Below are 21,712 nucleotides of genomic sequence, written 5' to 3' on the forward strand. Positions count from 1 at the left end.
AACACTAGGTGGATATTATTGCTTATACCCCAGGTTCATTTACATGTCCATTCTGTTTTGGCAAGATTACAATCACATGGGAACTTTGGTTGTATAAATTCGACGCTGACCACTCACTAAAAAATCAACTTTGACAATCGTATGAAGCGGTGTATGTCAGTTCTTCCCGAGTCTTGACATTTATCCTCTCATTCTGTCTCCTATGTCCTTCTGCTAACGATTTACAATACTACTGATCAAAACTTAAAGTAGCATTTACAACTATCCATTTCTACTCCACCGCCCTCTCCTTTGTCGTGAGAGGGTGAGGCATTCCTGGACCTCTCCAGACTCCTGGGTCTGGTGTGTAGCCACGGCCAGGAATAAACGCCCATCTGTCATCTGGATAGATTTTCAAATGCATATGGTTGTCAACATTGGGGTTTGGACTCAACTGTCTCTTTTCCAACTTCTGAAAGCTAGGAAAAAAAAATCAACAGCCTTTAGCATCAGTAAGTTGACCTCCCCACAAAATCGGCCCCGTCCCCGCCATGCCACATCCCACGGCAGGCGCGGCGCTGTGGCCTTAAAATGTTCTGCGTGAGTGCTGTAACCTTTTAATGTACAGAGAAGCAACGACTGACTGCTTCTCCCAAGCTCCCCTGCTCGGTACTTTCTGTTTTAACACTGAAAACTCCAAACGACAAAGGGTCAGGCAGGACTCACTCGCAATAGCACCATTTCCTAGACTCTTGGAATAAGATTCCTGTCCGCGCTGGAGAATGCAGGGACCCCAGACGACCCAGCCTCCAGCTTTGCGCCTTCACAGGCCCCGCTGACCTTCAGCGGGGGTGGGTTGGTCTGCCTAAGCCTACTGCTACAGTGGCCTGGATTTTCCCTGGGAAGAGTTAAAAACGCGTGTCTTACAAAGTGAAGTTGGCTGCAGGTGAGAGACCTGAGGAAGCCTGTTTCCGGGGTGAGATGTGACGGGCCTGCAGATGATGGGCCGAAGGCTGGGGATCCCTCCCCTGCCCATCTCAGTTCAAGTCTTTGAAGAATCTGTGCACAGAAGCACGGCAAGATCCAGGAACACGGAGAGACGCAAACCCTCCCACAGCCACCCAGACACCAACGCTCTTCCGTTAGCTCTTGTGTTCAGGTCCACCGGTGGGTTTGCCCTGGCTAATGCTGGGATTGAATAAGCCCTTCTCGTGATTATGAAGATTATCCGTTTGAATCTGGACATTTGAAACAACAGAAGACTCCGTATTACTATATTTTACATGGCACAGAGAACCATATAATTACTAGCACTTACATGGCAAATACTGTAAAATACACATTCTTGGAGTTGACTTGGTAATTATACCAGTGTTAGTCGGCAGAACAAAGATTAAACGCTAACTTGCGCTCGGGGGAATTTCATTCCAGCCCTGTACTTTGCAACGAGAGGATAACCCTCTAATTATGCAATAATGCCTGGTGGTCATGTGGGCAAAGAGGATCACAGGGCGAACTTCACGGTTAATTTGTGGCCCGTAAAATAAAGTAATACATAGTATTTTCATTTCAACAAAATACAAGAGATCATATAAAAATATTTTCCAATTTGGACTCTGAAACTTGAAAGCTGGATTTTTTTTTTCCTTTGTATAAAAAGAAACGGAATAACGGACTAAAGTTTATTAAGCCTTCTAACAAAAAAAATATACATATAAGTTTAAGGAATGCAGTGAGCATCAACTTCCCTTTTTTTGTCCAGGCTCATTGGTGGGGAGCTCGTGCTTTGATCCCAACAAAGTTATAAATGCACAACCGTGGAGGGAGATCAGTGCCTGAAACCTGAACTACGACTTATCGCTAATAATACGACTAACTTTACAGTAGTGCCTTTAAAAGTGGTGTGTCAGATTACTGATTTTTGTCTCTCTTCCTCCTCAGGCGACCGCTGGAGACGAATTCCAGAAGCACCACTTTCGTCTCGAGTGATGTTTATTTAGTGCAATATCTTCCTTCTCGCGTTCCCTTTTCACACGCTGGTAGTGGTCTTCTTCCTTCAGATACCACACCGGCGGCCAGCGGTGCCGCTCAAAGTATTCCTGGTTGTCTGGGGAAGGAAAGCATGCAGGTATTGAGGCCTGCTGTTGGCTGAGGGCTTCTGCGTTCTAGGTTCTGTGCCCCAGGCTTCTCATTTATGCTCCCGTGTACATCCTCCCAACAAGCCGGTGTGTGGGGCTTACGGGTCAGGGACAGGACCATTTGCAGATTGTGACACTCAGATTTCGAGAGTTAGAATCATTTGCCGGAAGGAGCTGGGCACGGAGAACCTGAACCCAGGACCACTTGGTTTCTAAGCGGAAGCCTGCGCCTTGCCAGGGCTCCCTAGACAAGGGAGAGCCCACCACTTCCACATGCTCTGTGGCAGGGAACCTTGGATCCCACTCCACCCAAACCCCCCAAGCATGAAGTTTGTCATAGAGAATATAGAGAATCCCCACCCCACAATTCCGATGTCATGTCACAGGCATGGGATGGCCAGCCAATCACAAGGACTTCTCCCGGAGCTGCCTGCCGCCTGGACACCTGCTCAGGGGCATGGGGAGGTGGTCAGTCAGAGGCAATGAGACCCGGACCAGTGGGCACCCGTGGTCTCACCTGCAGATTTCGATTTGATCTCCTTGCGGAACTTGGAACACACACTGTTGTAGTTCGTGCAGATGTGGTGCAGACACCAGGCGGCCAACTGGTGGGCATTGTGGAACTACAGGGAAGTGACCAAAAAGGGGGTCAGACTCTACTTTCTAAAGTGGGCCTGCAGAGAAATCATCAGCCCACCTAGGGGTGACAGAGATAAAGGGCACGGGCAACTGATTCAGCAAATCTCTTGTTTTGACTACAGTGTTAATGACTTCGGCTATGGTGCCGATGCCAGCCCAATATAGCACTTGGCACCCCCCCTCCTCACCCCTGTGACAGGTGCACCAAAAATAATCACCGTATCAGATCAGGAGGTGAAAGCACCCCTCACCTCCCAGCCTCCCCCACCGCTGGCCTGAGAGTGATACATGACTGTGGCCTCTGGAAGGTGCCAGCCGACCCCAGGGCAGCGACATGGACTCTGGTTAAGGAAGCCAAGCGGAGCGCTCTGTGTGGCAGGTCAGAGCTTGCCTTGCTGGGGCCAAAGACCTGAAAGAAGAGACTGAGGAATGTGTGACTGTCCTGTACCTGTCCTTTGGTTACATAAGAAGAGCGGGCGGTGTGGGCAGGGGGGCAGGGACCCGACTCACCACAACGTCTCCTTTCTGAGCAGATGCTCGGGGGGAGGGAGCAGCTGAGGGAGTTGTGACCAAAACAGACTTGGTGCTCAAAATGCCACAGTCACCTCCCCAGTCCTCCCTATTTGGCAAGTCTCCCCCACCCCACCCCACGCTCTGTCTGTGTCCTCAGCTATCCATTCAGTTTGTGGGTCTTGGGGTTTCTTTCATCAAGCGAAACCCTGAAACCTTACAGGGTGCTTCCTCGGAGGCCCACATCTCAGCTGTGAACAAAGGCCCATATAAAAGCAGATGTCCTCAGAAAATAACTCAAGAAACTCTGAGAGTTGCAACCCCAACATGTTGGATCATTTTTGCTGGTGCTTCCAGCCTAAGACTCTTGAGATCAGATTTCTTTCTGAAAGTGAGACTTGGGCACCGGTGTCCTGAAGGTGGCTTGGACCTGCCCAAGAGCGTCAATGGTGCCCATTTCTTCCCTACCCCGAGGCAGGCAATTTCATGTTGTTCAAATCGGCCAGCCGGGCGTATTTATACTATGGACATTGGAAAATGCAACAGATCGGGTTCCACCTGTCCGCACGCTGATGGCTAAATAAACCTGGCATGCTAGCAGGTGAGGGTCTCCCAGAGAGTTCTTCCTGCTGAGGCTTGTCAGGGTGGGGGACCCAGAGCAAACAAACACAACTGCAAATCACTATCTCAAGTACATGGGCCCTAGATGCAATGCTGGGTCATTTCATTTTCCTGCAGGAGCAGTACTTACGGGAGAGAGCGCAAGTCATAAACTGTGCCCCGGACCTGTTTTGAGACTGTAACCTCTGTAAGGCTGTTTTTCACGTTGGATTTTAATAACGTGGCCTTCTTTCTATTTCTCTTCCTGTCTATGATTGCCTTGAGGGCAGAGAATCTGCCATTTATAGCCACCTGTCCTTTTGTCTCGGGCGGTGCCGGACACAAGAGGGAGAAAACAACAAAAACTTGTTGTGTAAGTCCGAACCAGCGGGTTGCTGTCGAGTCCGATTCTGCCTTTTCCCCGTTTCAGTCTGAACCGTTCCTAGGGCCACAGGTAGAACAGCAACTTGGCCTGCTACTTGCCTCCCTCCTCTCTCTGAAGCCACCTCCTCTCCCTTGACTGAGAAAGAGTCATTCAAATCACCTGACCTAAGGCTTAGTAAACCAAGGCCCTAACAGAGAGGGAGCAAAGAAAAAAGAAAACCAAACCCGGTGGGCTGAAGACAGGACTGAAGAATGTTTTCTTCGTTCCTTCAGAGTGTAAACTCATTGCCTGTTAAGTCTATGCCAGGAACAAAGCACCCTGCTCATGTGAGGGATTCTACGCTTCACCGCTTTTCTTGAACATTGTCTCCCACTTGATTCTCAAGATAATCTGTAAGGCTGATAGGATGTGAATTATCAACCCCACTCCTTATAGATAAGGAAACGAGGCAGAGTTTAGCTTGGCACTTTGAGGAGGTTATTTGTGACAAAGCTGAAGTCGGATCTCGGGGCCCTTCTGGAAGAGTGCAGGTGTTTACAGGGATTATGGAATCACAATATTCATATTAAACAAATACTGATTTTGGAAAACCCCAGGAGAACTACAGTGAGAGGTGGGGCATTACAGGGCTTCTTGGAGTTCTAGAAACCATCTGATCTTGGTCAATACGTGTCCAAGAATTCAAACAAGGAGAGAGAGAACCTTCCCCTATCATGCCCCAAGTTGTTCTCCCACATGTGAAGCTGGTGCCTCGGGGGACAATGGGGCTGGCGTGGGGTAGGGTCCGTGTTGTTTTCTCAAACGAAGCCCAGCAGGGGGAATGGTGCATGAAACGTGAAACTCTCAGATCTTCTCAGTGTACACAGGGCCCTCTGTGACTCGGTGGTGACATCTTTATTTAGACAGATGCAACCGTGGAATGATTCATCAGCATTAAATGAACTGGTTGAACACACTTAAAAGGTGAAAGGCAAATTGTTACAAACCTGGGCCAATTCCAAATATGAGAGCACTTCGCCGTCAATGCCCACGCCACTCATCGCGGCCTTGGTCAGCTCCTGGACAGCATACTGCTCTGGGGAAGAAAGGGAATAGTAGAAAGTTGAACCATACCCTTGCAAGCCAGTCACCTCACCTAGACAGTCTCATCCGGGACCACCTAAGAGGAGAAGAATATGTGACATGGCTCTGGGCAGTCACATCTGAACGGAACTCAGGGCCCACTGTGCCGGAGGCCTTTCGGCATGGGTAGTTCTGGTCTCTGGCCACTGCACCGATGATTCTGGGATACTTGTTGGCACTTCTGGAATAGCCGGACTCCTGCAGACCTTCATTGTCCAGTATGGTGACTACTGGCCAGATGAGCGACTGAAACTCACATTAAAATTGAATAAAACTAAAAAGTCACACCCTCAGCCACCCTAGTCACACCGAAGTGCTCAACAGCCACACCTGTATTGGGCAATGCAGACACAGAACATCTCCATCATTGCGGAAAGTTCTATTGGCTAGTGTTGCTCTAGACAGTCCATCCAGTGCTTTCCTAGAATCCTCTAGACTCTCCAGCATCTTCCCATTTGACGGTTTCCCCACTCGTATCACTTCAATTCTCAATAGTCTCTAAGAGTGGAAGGACTGAGTGACAGGAATGAGTCCATATGGGGAATTAACAAGATGTGAACGCAGATGTCTTTCTCAACAGCTGCGGATGGGTGACATATTGTTCAGCCTGTTAGATTCTAAAGACTGGGGTGGGGGGGAGTGGGGAGCGGGAAGCTTTCAACAGGAAGTAACAAAAATCTAGCTGGGAGAGCCACTTCTGCCTGGGAGCTGTGCCCAGGACTTCTAAGCTGAATTTAAACTGTGGTTCTGAGACAGAGCGGTCTCCTGCCTCTGGGACTGACGCATGTGGACACAGTCTAGGTCCACGTTCCTAGCTCCTTGAGGTCGAGGCACTCTTTTCATCTCTAGCATTGTGTCTGTTCTTCTAATCCAGTAAACTGTCCTGACCCCGCTTACCTTCTGTTCTACGTGCTTGGGTCAATATAATATCTAGATGGGAATGGTTCCCTGGGCACAGCTTTCGTCTGCTGGATTGACAAAGAACTATTGGGACTACATTTTCCGAAGAAGTCATCAGGCTTATTGATTCTAGGTAACAGCAACATTTCTTGATCCTTAGCTAACACGTTGGCTTGCAACGCATTTTTACCCCAGAAACTGATTTTTTAAAAACCATGTTCTGAACACTTGATACTTACCGAACATTTTAAATGATGACAGGGATCCTCTTAGGCAGCTGTATATGTAACCAAAGCAGTAGTAACGGCTTTTAATAACAAAAGGAAACAGTCGTGGAAGTCTGCAGTTCACCCCAGAACCTCTCTTTGATCCAGTTCCTTTCACAGAGAGGTCAGTCTTGCGTTTTCCTCACCTTTACTTCACGTTTAAGCAAAAACTGCACTAGCTCAATATTTATCACAACCCCTGCTCAACACATTTAGTTCCAAATTGTTTTTGGCCTTTAAAAAAAAAAAATCAATTTCATCCTCAAAGGATAACACTGTAAACACTGGAGAGTCAAACGGATCAGAACCTCTACCTGAACAGCAGTGCCTCGATGAGCTCTTTCTATCTTTCTATCCAGTGGGGGAAGAAGTGAGGCAAGGAGAGAACTTGGGTCTCCAGCTGGCCGAGGTAGCAGAAACCTGGAGTCCGGAGAAATACATTCCTTTCTAAAGATACTGCTGGAAAGTCAAGTGTGGAATGACCAGTTGGTTTGTTCAAACATTCATTTTCATTCACTTTGTGATTCGACAGGTGTTTATTGGGAAGCTAATACGCTCAGGCACTTTGCTGTGGGGTGGGGACAGGTAGACCAGTGTCCAAAACTGCCACTATCTCTGCTTTCACGGCTAGCAGGAGTCAGCTAATGTAGTGACAAACGCCCAGACCGCTAACTGAGCCCTCTTGTGAAGGAAGCTGAAGGCTGACATTTAAGAAACAGGTACGTGAATAATACATATGTATCCTTTGCAGACCTGCTTCAGCCTAACAACTGAACAAATCCAGAAAGGATGCATAGGATTTTTGGGAAGGGAAGCCAAGTCCCCCCTTTCTTCTTTCTCCCAAAATGCTCTTGACAATGTCAGAACATTTTCTAAAATAGCTTTAAAAAAAAACCCACTTACATAATGCTTACTAGGTGCCAGACACTGTTCCGAGAACTTTATATATATCTTAACTCCTTAATCTTTGTAACAACTCTATGGGAGAATAACATGATCCCCATGCGAGAGAGAGAGAGAGAGAGCAGACACAGAGTGGTGAAGCATGAAGTCATCCCGCCGGTAAACGGCAGAGTCGGGATCCGAACCCGGGCAGTCTGGTTCTGCAGCCTACATTCTCCACCGCGGCTTCCTTCTGCTCTTCTGAAAGACCGTGTCTGAGCACACATCAGGGGAATAACATGGACACAGTGGTTTTATTTCCAATCTCATGTCCCACAAATGAGGCAGAGAGCACAGCGTGTGGGTCTCCAGATAACTGTGTCCCCCCCTACAGGGTCTACCACAAAGTAGGTGCTTAAGAAACATTTGTGGAATTGAACTGGGCTGTCTGATATATTTGATCAATTTATATCACCCTGCACAGGGCAGTCCTATACTCGGTGATAAAAATTAAATTTTTATTCCCCGGAAATGTTATTTTTGCCTAAATGTGATTTTGATAAATTTGACAGTCGGACCCTGCATGGCCCCGAGTCATCACACTTACCTGCAAGTGCAACCAAGTGTGGCAGGCAGAATCTGTTTGCCAAGGCAATTAATTCCAGTGGGTCCAGGTCCAAATTAGGTGACAACTGCTTGGTATAAAGATAATCCAAGACCGCTTGCATTGACATCTTGTTTATGTTCGGGAGATACACCTGTAATGTTATTTGAGAAGCTCAGCTCTGCTGAAGAAAGAAGTGGGGGCATTTCCAGGCTCTACTGCTTATAAATATCCCAACCTTACAATCCGGTATCGGCAAGTCTGGGACACCTGCTTTGAGGCCATGCGTCGAAGTCCTTCGCTGCTTACTGCTTTAAACATAACAGTTTGATTTGTAGATGACAAAGGAGTGGGGCTGCCCGACGAAGCCTGATTTGGAATTTTTAAATGGCTATTTGGACTCATAAATCAGACAAATGGGCTGTAAATGTATGATGACATTATGGGCTCTCCTTGCCAAGTACCTTCTAATACCCTATTGTGGGGAAAGAAATCTCCTAGCAACATGACAGGTGAGGGGGAGCTGCCGACCATACTGTTGCTGACACACGAGAGAGCCCTGCTCTCCAAGATGTCAAAACACGGGCTGAGCAACCCTAGTTGCCACAGTGACTGGCTTGAGTCCAACGTTCTATCAATATATGCAAACACAGTATACACAGTTCATTATTTTTCCTGTGGCACAACCGCATGGATTCAAAATGACTGGAACATTATCAGGTTATCAGTAGATTCCGAGAATCTGGAGAACTCCTTACCTGGCACACGTGGGGAAGGGTTGGTGGGGACTGGTAAACTCTCCTTTGTAGGAGTCACCTAACTCGAGACCTCCTGAGCACCTGTAGTTCTCGCCAACACAGATACCTGCTAGAGTGCGCTAGAGTGCCAGGGTGAGGGATCTTAGCAGCATAGACTCAAACGAACCCCACAGGATGCGTCCTGGTATAGTACAGGACAGCCCCATTGACACTGACTCCTGGCATCACGATGGTGATAAAAATTAACCTTAATGGAAGCCTTCCTACACACATGGTACTGTGCCAAGCTTCCCACACACAGTATCTAATCAGATCCTGATATTCTCCCTCGGAGAAAAAACTATTATTTTTGCCATTTTACAGGGAAGGAAATTGAGGTTCATGGAGGGTAAGTCCCTTATCCAAGGTCACGAAGCTAGTAAGTGACTGGGAGGTGAACCTAGGGAGTATTATAATTCTAAGGTCTCTGCTCAGGACTGCTGTCATACAAGAAACTCTGCAAGGCATGGAAGCAAAGGTTTGGGTCATGGTATAATAAAGTACCATATCTCACTAACAGTTCTCAAGAACTAGACTTCTACATTCAAAAGGATGAACAGTTATTAGCTGCCTATTTCTGGTACTTAATAAACCTCTACATACCATATGAAGATATATGAGTATATCTCTTTTACACATGATTATATCTACATTATATATCTAATCTTTCTCTTTACATATATATTACCTCCACAATCTACATGGGGCTTATGGCCAATGAGTTCTTGGGTCGTGGTTCCAGAATCATTTAAGCTATGGCAACCTACATTATCCTTCTGCACAGTCACCAGCCACCTCAGAGGGAACATCCTGGCAGACCGAGCTTTCTCTTAATGTATCAAAGGGAAGTCCCCCCGCCCCCAAACCTCCCAGAATTAGTAAGAAAATTGCACATCCACCCCCTTTCATAGTCAATGAGAACAATTATGATCTGGTACATAAGCTGCAGGGGTTATAACCATCAAGGATTTGACAAGTGTCATCATTTCAAGTTTCTAGCACAGCCTCGACAATAGATATAACCTGGCAAGAAGAAACTGTTACTGAGGCTACTTGAAAACAAACAAGCCATTGTATTATAATTAATTGCTGTTCCAGTGACTCTAACATCAGTTACCAGTCACACTTGTGTATATGCTTACGCACATATACGTTGACACACGCGTTTATCTCATACAGCTCAGATCTGGATTAGTACAGTTTTCTAGATAGCCGAAGTTGTGAAACTTTAAAATCTGGACCATTTTGATAGCGAAAAGTATATACGTTTTACAAAGTCCTAAGTGCTATAAAGTATTAGTGATCGTAAATATAAACAGTTTCAGAGCTTTCCGTGAACACCCGCTCTCCGCTATGGGGACGTCTGCTGTTTTGGAAAATAGTGGCTTGGAAGACAAGGTAAGAGCCTGGGGCTCTTACCTGGTAAGATGCCAGGGGCAAGGTAAGGGCCCTGGGGTTTGTCACTAGAATGGGTGTGACCTCTGGCAAATCAGTGGCCCTCTCTGATCCTCAGTCTCCTCATCTGTTACCTGGGGGAGGGGGATTTGAAAGAGGTGATACCTACAGTTTTTTCTTCTCCACTGAGACTCTGGATTTTGAAGATACCTGGACTACCTTAGCGTTATTTGGTAAGAGTGTGTTCTAAGTCACGACAAAATGAACATCCTAAGTGAGAAGAAATTATTCCTGGCAGCAGGAGATGACAAATTCCTGTAAGCAGCCCCACCCCGATACTTCCAATGTCCTCGGCGTGTTCTGACGTTTGTAGTCATCCATGACCTGCTCTTTCCTTCTTGCACAACACGATGCTAACAGTTTTTCTGAAGCGATGGCTTTGTTGGGCAAATAATGCTCGGGATCCTCAGAGCGAATGAGAATACACTAAAACCATGTTCAGAACCTGCACCTTTTTTCCTCATTTTTTAAAAAAAGACCGTTTCTGTGATTTTAATGTTTACGTATAACAATGGAGAGATCATTTCATGGAACTTTTAAAAATAACATAAAGTTACATAAGAGATGGAATTAAGAATTTTGCATGCTACACTGCTGGGTGTACCTTAAAAAAAAGCCAGCAAAGAGAATATAATGCTATCCTAAACAACTTCCCATATTCCAGTTCTGTTGGTTTAAAATTTTATTTGTGAAGATCAGCTCAGACTATTAGGCTTATAATTAGAGGCGGTCTCATAGAGAATGAGAAAGTATTCCAAACCCAGAGCATTGCTTACTACAAGCCAGGCATGCATTTTTAATGAACCACTTGCTGAGTACCTCTGGGGAGAGAATTATGCTTACTGCTACATTAAAAGTAATGAGAAAAATATAAGTGAAATACAATGTCTTCTTAAATATTAAGTGAAAAAAATGTTAAAGTAACATCAATGTATATTTTATTCCTTTCTGGATATGCATGAGAATTCTATTAATGCAAAAAAACCCCAAAACTGAACTGTGAAGGGGAAGTCTTCACAAGACTCCAAGTCTTCACAATTCACTTCACAATTTCACAAGACAATGAAGAGTTAATAGGTGTGCTAGAAAAGGACAGATCCCAAGTGCCAATACAAGGCCATACCAGTCGTGAAATATTAACTGAAATTCCTCCCTCCCCATGATCCCTCTAACCACACTTTGCTAGTTTAGGAAGGGATCCGGGGGCTTTTTAACTAGGGCTTTCAGGGGACAAAGATTTTTAATCCCTCATGGAAAGAACTGAGCAAGAATCCTTCACGACAATAGTCACCAATATTTCTTGATGTTTCAAGCACCAAATTCTATGTTTATACACGTGTTCTCCTGACTAATCTGCCTTTGAAGACGCTTCTCTTGTTATCCCCCATTTCACAGGTGAGCACACAGGTTTGGAGAGGGTCGGCTGCTTGCTCAAGGTCAAGGTGGGAAGAGAGTTCATAATGACATAACCATTATAGTCTACAGGGGAAATCAAGGGAAGGGGCAGGCAGCGGCACACGTGTCAACAGCTCATGACATTCTCAACACACTGGCTACAGGGATTTGGCACAGACCTTCGGTTGCTTGGGTCCATGGTCTCTGTCTTCTAAGTTGGGTAGAACCACCTATCCATACCTATTAGCCTCAGCCACCGTGCTAATGACCTAGTCTTTCTAGGAGGTCATGCTCCACAGGGGGCCCCTCCGGGAGAGGCTGTTCACCATATACGTATACGTTCACATTCACTGCCAAGTTTTTGTTTTGGTCACCTCTCCTGCACATTTTAATCTGGAGACGATTACGGGCCATTCTGGGAAGGGATAAAGGGGATTAGCATTTGTGAGGTCAGCTCTGACAGTGTCCCTTTGTGCCTGGATTCCTGACCTTGATCAACTTCTCTGGTCTGTTAATAGCGGGTGCTCTGCCGTACAATCGGCACATATTTCAGTGAGCTGGAAAAGTAAGGCGAGCAAGCCTCCCCAGGCCTTTTATCTCCAGAGACGACTGCAACAGGTGAAATGCCATTTGGATAAAGTTTTGTTAATCGGCAGCTTCCCCAGATTTTCTTGGAAGTAAGAGTGAAAGAACATTAACCCTACCAACATCCCAATAAGACTAACAGCAGCTACAGTTACTGAATGGTCCCAGGGGGATTTGCAAGGACCGACTTTTGCACCTCGCTTCCACAGTGTGGGTTATCCTCATGCTTTCCAGACAGGGATATCGGAGCTCAGAAAGGGGGTCGTTTGCCCAAAGCCACACAGCTTGTAAATGGAGGACTCAGGATTCGAACCCCATGTCCTTCACCGGGCAGCCCCCACGATGCTGCTGCCGTCTCGGGGAAGAGGCTCTGAAACCCCTCTGATGGCCCGGAAAAGACTTTCTTAGTTACAGCTGAGGACCTCCTGATTCAGAAATCCAGATCACCTCTCTCACCAAGAGAGGTGATCTGGCTAATTCTGACACTTTCCCCCCACACAGCAGACAGTCTTTTGCCGGGGCTTGGTTTAGGAGCAGCTGCAGTTTGTTCTGGAAGCAGGAGGTGGCCTAGTGACCTCCTCGGCCCCAGCCACCCGGGTTTGGGATTCTGCTTCCCTACTCGGAGAGGCAAATGCAGGCTCCTGGGTCACAATAGGGGTGCTCAGATTTCTGGGGTGAGTGCCCTTTTGAAAAGTTAGCTCTTGTTTTCCTTATTTCTTTTAAAAGTGTGGAGAGATGCTGAGATATGCAAAACAAGCCCCTTAGGACAATAAACTTGATGGGATGTCCCCGTGTTTTTTTTTTTTTTTAAAGACGGTTAAAAAATACTTTCAAAACTCAACAAAAATGGTTGCTCTTGTAGACTAAAGTTAGAAGTGCTTGAGTGGAATTTTTCTTTCTTTTCCGACTGAGTTCGTAAAAAGATGAACATGGAGGGTCTTCAAGACACTGCTTGGCTGGCTCTAAGAAGACCCTTTTTCTGGAGACAGGGCTGGGGCCTGAGAGGTGACTCAGTGGCTTCCACCAGACCTAAGGGACGCGTGTTCAGGGGAGTGACCATTGGCTCCATTACTGTTTCCCTCCAGTTAGCAAACCCTTGGAAAAGGCAGGTCGGTGCTGTACCTTGGGGAGCGCTGCCACTCGAGCAGGCCATCCCACGTGTCCCTTGTGGGGCAGAGGAGAAGACTGAGGCCCAGAGAGGCGGTTTCATAAGGCCCGCTGTCTGGTCAGGGGCTAGCTGAGCCCAGGACGTGGATGACTGAGGAAGCTTTTCACCTTGAACTTCTGGAAGACGGACTCTGCCCCTGTTGTATGTGATTTTGACAGTATCTTGCTTTTGTTAAAAAGCAAGATTTGACATTTGTTAAAAAGGAGAGCCGATGGATCATGGCTTACAAATGAAAGCAGTGAGCCAGACAACAGCTCTTCCTAACTGCAAAGTTAAGAAGAGGGTGACCTGATGCACAGACATGGCCTAAGGAACTGATTCAGGGAAGCAGTTACAGAACGGAAGCCGTCTGGTTAAGGAAACACACCCACTTTCATCAAGATAGCACGTGGGCTTTTCAGAAGGCACATACCTCACTGTTGGCGCTTTCCACAAACGAGCCCCCGAACATGGCCGCCATCCACCTGCAGCTACAGATCAGCAACGGTTTGTGGGCACTGATGGCTCCATCGTCCAGCCTGAATGTCACATCTGCCCGGGGATTGAGGAAACGGAACCATGAGCCAGCTTTGCGGACAGGTCTCCCCATATTCATCAACCCACATCTCATACTCCCTCTTCCTCAGCTTTACTTGGTGATTTTGCATCAACCACCACCTTTGGAACACCCAATTCCTTCTATGTCATCCGAGGATTGGGGGTAAACATTTAAGATTATGCATAAGCTCCCAACGCAAATTCTCTGAACCATACAGTAACATGAAGGAGAGGAGTATTTTTTCCTCCCTACTTGAAAAAATTTCCAAAATAAAAGACCAGTGGAAGAAACACTATGTTGTTAACATTTCTCCATGTTTAATTTCGCTGTGCGTGTGTATGGGTAGTGAGTGAGTGTGTATAGGTGTGCACTTTTCAACAGATAGCATGACACTGCCAACTACTTGATCACAAGTTTTCTAAAAATAAGAACGTTTCTCTAGATAATCATATCATTACCACGCCTAAGAAAATTAGCAACGATTCCCCAATTTCATCCATTATCTAGTTCATAGTCAAAATTTTCCAACTATCTCTAAATCGTATTTATAGTTTTTTCTTTCTTTCTTTCTTTTTTAAAGATGATTGACTTGATGTTCCCCTTTTTATTTGGTCACTGTGCCTCTGCATTAAGAGGAGGGTGATTCAATTCATTCCACTTAAGGTACACTGTTGAATTTACTGCAGGTTTGCAATACTGCTTTTCATTATCTTTCAAGATGGCTTCTATTTCAGGATGGTCCATGTTCAGGTAAATATTATTTATAAGCTTTAAAATTAATGAACAGACTCAGTAATCAACGACTACATGTACAGTACTAAATGTGTATTATCAGGACAGGCATTATGAACGATAAGGACAAAACAGAAGTGTCCACATAAGTAAAAGTCAGCAAGTCACATTTTTACAATGAAATACACACACACAAACAGAGGGCAATTTCAGAATTTAGTATAAGTCCGTGCAAGCAATTGTGTGAGGATGCTGTGGGCAGCCGACTGCCTGGATATCAAGGACAAAGAAGGGACGAGGAAAATGTAGACGAGCAGGGTAAAGGAGTGTGAGAAAGAAAAGGAGAGGAGGTGGGAAAATGAGACACCCCTGATGGGAACACAGAGAGTTGCCAATATCATCTCAAGGATTTCAGGGCCAAAAGGGTCAGTGGAGAGTAGACTCGGTCAGGGAAAGGACTCCGAAAGGGAATCGTGGGCATCAAGCTGACTGGATCTGGTTCAGGCTCAGGTGCAGGGGTAAGGTGACCTACCTTTGAGAAGCATGTGATACCAGGACACTTCAGAGGAAAGCTTGCGTGCAAATCCTACCTCTACCATTTACTATCCGTATAACCTGGGACAAGTTACCTAAACTCTTTGTCCCTCACTTTCCCCATCTGCAAAATGGAATAATCTTTAGCCTTTAAGTCTGATAAGAATGAAATAGATGGATATATGCAAGCTAGAAGGGTACATGAAAAAAATTAGCATTTAGTGATGGTTATTCTCTGCCCTACTCATGTAAGGCTAATGTTTAATAAAACACAACCAAGGGGATGGATGACTTTACTGTTGGAACCACTTACCTGAGAATGTCCCTTTGCTGAGACACTCTTTTATCCGATTGGCCTTCCTGACATGAAACGCTTTCGTAATCTCCTGGTTCATGAAGGCTTCCTTGTTCATGATGTTTTCCACCATCATCCTCAAATCAAACATCTCTAGAACCTCTGCAATCTGAGCCAGGCCCACTAGGTCCTTCTCCTTTTCATCCAGTTGTCCCGTGTACAGAAACTGGAGCAGGGTCCGGAAAGGGCCTGGCTGGACGGAGGAGTCCATCCTGACCACGGTGATGGGGCCCACCCGCTTTGAAACGGGGTTGACTTGCATCTCCCTGTGCATGCCAATGAACCCCTTGCTCCAGCCTGACAAAGTCTGTGTCTCTGGAACCGAGCTCTCGCCTTCCAGCCCCGGACTCTCCTGCTGGGACAGGTTCTGGCTTGAGGACTTCCACTGATTGGTCTGAGGGGTCCTGGGCGTGCCTTCCTCCCTCTCTTCGTCGGGGTCAAGGCTCCAACCCCGCCCCTGGACATCCCTGCTCTGCTTCTCCTTCTCACCAACTCCTTCACTCCCATTTGGGGCTTCTTCACATTCCATTAAAAAAAGATCATAAAATTTGGAAGAGGAGGTAGCGAGGTAAATTCGATGTGCAAAGATGTGCTCCTGGTCCTGAAGGATGAACAGGACGTCGGCACACAGAGGATTGTCCAGTAAACAGGCAGCTTCACTCGTCCCCGTGGTGGGACATTCTGGAACTTTGATGACCGGCGGAGGGGCTTTTGGAGGTAGGAATGGTGCCTGAAGTAAAGGTTTCTGAACCTTCTTTAGGTGGGATTTCCAGAACTGCAGGTGTCTGCGAGAAATCAGCGCTGCTCGGATTGCGTTGTCAAATACATCCTTGATGCCGAACTGGTCAAAGACACTTGTCTCGTAGTACGGTATACCGAGTTCCTTCGCAACCTCCCGGCCTTTCTCGGGGGGCAGAATATCCCCTCTCTTTATGGGCCTAGAATGGAGGATTTAAAAAGTTACAATCAGCCTCATTTTAGGAAAAAAAATGATAATGAGGGCCTACCAAAGCATCTAATAGAACTGAATCTTTAAAGTCCTATGCAGGTAGGGCTCGTGGGTGGCTGGGTCCTTAAGCGTCTGCCTTCGGCTCAGGTCATGACCCCAGGTCCTGGGATGAAGCCCTACATCATCGGGCTCCCTGCTCAGTGGCAAACCTACTTCTCCCTCTCCCAACTCCCCCTGCCTGTGTTCCCTCTCTCGCTGTCTCTCTCTCGCTCTGCCAAATAAATAAATAAAATCTTTAAAAAATATGTATTAAAAAAAAAGTCCTATGCAAGCCTTTTTTTTAAAAAAGATTTTTATTTATTTATTTGAGAGAAAGAGTATGAGTGATGTGGGAAGAGCAGAGGGACAGGCAGAAGCAGATTTCCCCCTGAGCAGGGAGACCGACATGGGGTTGTAACCCAGGACCCTGGGATCATGACCTGAGCCAAAGGCAGCCGCTTAACCAGCTGAGCCACCCAGGCACCACCCCACCTCCTGCAGGTTTTAGTAGTAACTACGGTAACTGAAGTATGAGCCATATTTACTAGCTATAGGATCCTGGGCAAGGTACTTAAACTCTTTAAGCTTGGTCTTCCTGCTGGTGAAATAGGAATAATAACAGTAAATACCTACATTTTAAAGGACTCCTGAGAAGTTGAAGTGAGATAATATGTTCAGCATGGCACCTGGCCCACAGTTAGGATCTGACAAATACCAGGTATTACCACAGTCACCATCCTCGCGACCTTCGTTTTGGTCACCAGCACCTTATGCTTACATTTCGCATTATAACCTTACAATGAATCCATATGCTTTTTTTTTCTCATTTGAGCCTCACAATAACCCTGCGGGGGCAATTTTCATTCACCATCTGAAGAAACCGAGGCAGGGAGTTTTCAGGTTTTGCCTCGGGTCACATTTGCAAGTTGTCAAGAGAGCTCTGCCAAGGAAGTAGAGTCTAGAACCCCGTAGTTCTAAACTGGTTAAATGGTCCACATCCAATAGCCCATTAAGTCCCTTCCATCACATCTAGAGCCTCCTTTCATGTCTAACGGCTTCTCTTCTCTTCCTCCTCTGCAGTCACACCCTCATCCTCTTTTGCTTGGACTAGTGCATTAGCCTCTTCCCTGTCTGCCTTCAGATTCTCCACCTTTTATGCCAGAGTGCTCACTGCTGCAGGAAAAATCCTTATATAACACAAGTATGACTTGCAGCTGTAATTCTTTTTCAAGATTTCCTCTGGTTCCACAAAGCCCATGCACCACAAGCTATGCCTTTAGGCCGGCACACAAGGCCCATTATAATCTAATCAAACCCAGGGAGGCCAAACTTCTGGAATTAGTGCAAGCAAGTAGTGCCATGACTATGGCATAACACGGTAAAAGACAGATTCCGGAATGTGGGCAAGATATGATTTGTTGTTCTACTCTTCACAAATACACTCTTGATTCTGAGACATACTGTTAGGAATGGATCTTCCCAGGTACACATTTGGCTTTCAAAACCAAAGGTCATGTGCGTGACAGGCGCTGGTCTTAGGAAAAATATAGTATTTGGGAGAAATATAGTATAGAAATACAGTTAGACTTTGGATTTGAAGACCTGGATGGAACACAAGGAAAAATGGTAGGGTGTGGTAAAGGCAGAACCGGGAATTAGCTTCAACATTGGCTCCGCTGAGCATTCTAGGCTCCTGGTTCCTAGGCCTGACCTGAAAATTACTAACTGGTGACACTCTTCAAGGCTCAGTTTCAAACGTCACCTCCATCATGAGATCTCAGAGCTGCCCTACAGAAGGGACTGTTCCCTCTGCATCCTCTAGCGCCCATAACTCTCCTCTAGTCCTCTGGTCTCCTCCAGTCTGTGGTTGTGAGGACTGATTATCTTGGCCGATTCTTTCCCATGGAAAGTTCTGGATGTCAGAGGCACTCTCTTTCACTGTGAGTCCCCCGCCACCCCCCCCCAACGTGGCTTCTAGCATGCATGCCTAGTCCACACATTTAACAGAACTGGAAAACCCAACATGAAACGTTTTCCGAAAATTTACAAAATGCGCCAAGAACGTCAGAAATTGTCTAAAGAAAGCACCGTTTACTTTTGCTGTGAGAGTATAAAAAGCTGTCTATACAAAATTTTTCTAATTAGCCTATTAGGCAAACAACAAAGGAAGGTATAAATATCAACATTTTTGGGCTCTTCAGCAACAAATGTTATAAAACACAAGATATATATAAAACTATTTTTTTATGAAGGGACGGAGCATGGGTTTTTAAAAACTCTTTTTTCCCCCTAAAACTGGTATTCCACATTTTTTTTTAAAGATTTTATTTATTTATTTGACACAGAGAGATCACAAGTAGGCAGAGAGGCAGGCAGAGAGAGAGAGGAGGAAGCAGGGTCCCTGCAGAGCAGAGAGCCTGATGCGGGGCTCGATCCCAGGACCCTGAGATCATGACCTGAGCCGAAGGCAGCGGCTTAATCCACTGAGCCGCCCAGGCGCCCCGGTATTCCACATTTTATACAGAGTCAAACAAATCCTCCTTCAGGCGGATTTTTAAACTTGTGGCACTTTAAAAACATAACTACTAGAGACATTTAAAACACAGTGTTGCTGTTTTGCAACTATAGGTCCATATGACTTTTAAAAAACTAGACACTGCCATTTTGGGAATGAAGTATTCTCAGAGGTTGGACTGAGGAAAATGAGAAGACTGAAAACACTCGGATGTGTGTATGTGCAAGAACCCGATATTCCCGGGGCCAGAAACTGTGGCTCAACACTCTGGACATTCATTAACTTTACTATAATAATCATAATATCAAGAATGACATTATTATGAGGGGCCCATGTTTTGTTTAATGTTTTACAAATTTCAAGGCACTTTTATTCACCCCCTGTCACTGGTTGGAGAATTCACTTCCAACACTGGTCCACCATTTTACAAAAACGGGTTCCTTACCTACGAGGGGATGGTGAGCCCAAGAAGGGTCAGGATTAACGAGCTAACTTAAAGCACATGGCTGGTTGATAGGGTCCCACCACCAATGCAATCCTAGGCTGCAGAGACATGTTACCTCTAAATTTTAATTTGACGAGCACAGAGAAACAGAGTCCCTTGGCTTACCTTGCTAAAGGGCGTCTGGCTCGATTAACAGCTTCAAGATCAGCATAGCGGAGATCTAGCTGGCAGCCAACTAGGACAACAGGTGTGCGAGGGCAAAAGTGCTTGATTTCTTGATACCACATGGTTTTCACATGATTTAGGGAATTGGGATTAGCGATCGAAAAGCAGAGGACCACAACATCAGACCTAAAAGGAAATCACAAAAGAAGCTGTATTGCCTTCTCACTTTTCTTTCTCTTTTATCATTATGGTTCCTCCCTTCTCCACCCCGCCCCCCACCAATCCATCTAAGGCCATATCATGTCACAATAAAACCAAACCAAACCAAACCAAACCACGATATTAAAAATACGTCTCGGAGTCATGCAAACAGCCTGAGAAGCCCCCACATTCCGGTACCAACACAGCCTGAGTTTATTGTCATATCGCACTGCGGAACGCCCGTGTATCGTGAATTTTCTGATGATGTTATTTTACAGTACAGATGATTACTCAAACTCGATTCAGTCCTGGAGCCACAACATGCGGAACTATTTCTGTTTGTCACAAGAAATAGTTGCGAGATAAAATAAAACAATAAAAACTACCTTTTACCCGTTTAAACGTAAAGGTGATGAGTCAACCCAATGAGATAAAGCAAACAGTTTAAACATTACTGAGAACATAACAGGTCTTTGCAGTCCAGGGTCAGCAAATACACAAAAGGATTTCTGCCCTTCTTCCCACTTAAGCACACATGTAGAGAGCACAACCACTTATCTGTTTCTGAAAAGAAAATGTCCTGAATTTGCAGGGATTTTGTCTCCTTATTAGGGATATAGCAAGAAGGTCATATTTAACAGAAAGCCAGCAAGAGTTAGGTGGATGACTAATACGAGAATGCGGAAGCAGATTTCTCAAAAGTTGTATATGACACACAGCAGGTAAGTGGGGAAAGGAAAAAAGTACTTTATAGTCAATTTTGACAGAAGGATCTTCTATTTTTATATAATAACTTACCATTCTTGAAGCCAAAGAACCGTTTTACAAAACAGTTGTTCAATTATGGTGTTTGACAGCTGCTAAAAGGCATTTTAATAAGAATTACAAACCAATCATTCTAGGTTAAAATATGCTGAATGGTGACTTTGAAAACATTGAGGCAGAAGAATAGAAAGAATAGGAAAAATTATGCCCAAGGATTCAAGACTATCTTGCAGCTAAATTCAGAAATAAGCTCTTACAATTTTATTAGATGTTAATTTATTGCCTTTATTGTTTATGTAATGAGAAGAATCAAGTCGATGAATCAAAACACCTTCTTTTTAAATCATTAATGAGATTTCCCCCCTACATATCAATGAAGACAAACAAATATATCCAGGCAACCATAAAATTTCTAAAAATAATCATTTGCAATGCAGAAAACTGCAGGGTGCTTACATTAAATGTAATTCACAAGTTGAATCTTTAAATTTATATCCCAGAAAAACTGCATCAGACCCTAGCAATCAGAGGGGAAAATCCTGAGATTAAAATATTTACAAATTATAAAAGAGGACCTGGGACTCAAAGTGGATGAATGTATTAATCTGCACGTTTAGAATGTCCTTGAAATAGATATTATCAGAGACTCGTAGACACTGGAAAATATATTATTATGTGTAAAAATATGCATAAATATATAAATGAAAAGGAAGCATGTCTTGTCTTTAGGATTCTGATTTAGTTAGTGGAATATTCTGTGCACAGCCTTACTTCTAATCAGCATAAATAACGGTACCCGGGAAAGCCAAGAATGCTTTGAATTTTACATTTTTTAGGAGCTGAGTTTTCTATTATTCATAATCCTATTTATATAGGATATCTGATGCAGCTCCTCTCTAAGCTTCATCCCGATCATAAAACAAAGCCACCATGAATTTTGGCACAGTGAGATTAACATGGCATTCTGTGAGGTTCAATATTATAGAGAAGGAATTGAGGAAATGTATCCAGCACCTAAATGTGGAAGAGTATGTATATGCATAATATTG

The 21,712-nt window shown here is 45.1% G+C and overlaps 1 protein-coding gene across 17 annotated transcripts in view; it reads right to left on the reverse strand.

Moving 5' to 3' along the window:
* Window positions 1-1,647: 1,647 nt before the first annotated feature.
* The window catches only part of RHOBTB1 (Rho related BTB domain containing 1), a 121,144-nt gene continuing 101,079 nt past the window's right edge, over window positions 1,648-21,712 (reverse strand). For all 17 annotated transcript variants that reach the window (XM_046027458.1, XM_046027454.1, XM_046027459.1 and 14 more), the window contains 7 exons: window positions 19,698-19,883; window positions 15,543-16,522; window positions 13,838-13,956; window positions 8,029-8,179; window positions 5,238-5,326; window positions 2,635-2,740; window positions 1,648-2,086 (listed from right to left, as the gene is read on the reverse strand). In XM_046027458.1, the coding sequence (XP_045883414.1) occupies window positions 1,917-2,086; window positions 2,635-2,740; window positions 5,238-5,326; window positions 8,029-8,179; window positions 13,838-13,956; window positions 15,543-16,522; window positions 19,698-19,883 (1,801 nt within the window). In that variant the 3' untranslated portion in view covers window positions 1,648-1,916. The remainder of the gene's footprint in view (window positions 2,087-2,634; window positions 2,741-5,237; window positions 5,327-8,028; window positions 8,180-13,837; window positions 13,957-15,542; window positions 16,523-19,697; window positions 19,884-21,712) is intronic.

This window comes from Meles meles, chromosome 13 (assembly GCF_922984935.1).
Source record: "Meles meles chromosome 13, mMelMel3.1 paternal haplotype, whole genome shotgun sequence".
NCBI classification, from domain to species: Eukaryota; Metazoa; Chordata; class Mammalia; order Carnivora; family Mustelidae; genus Meles; species Meles meles.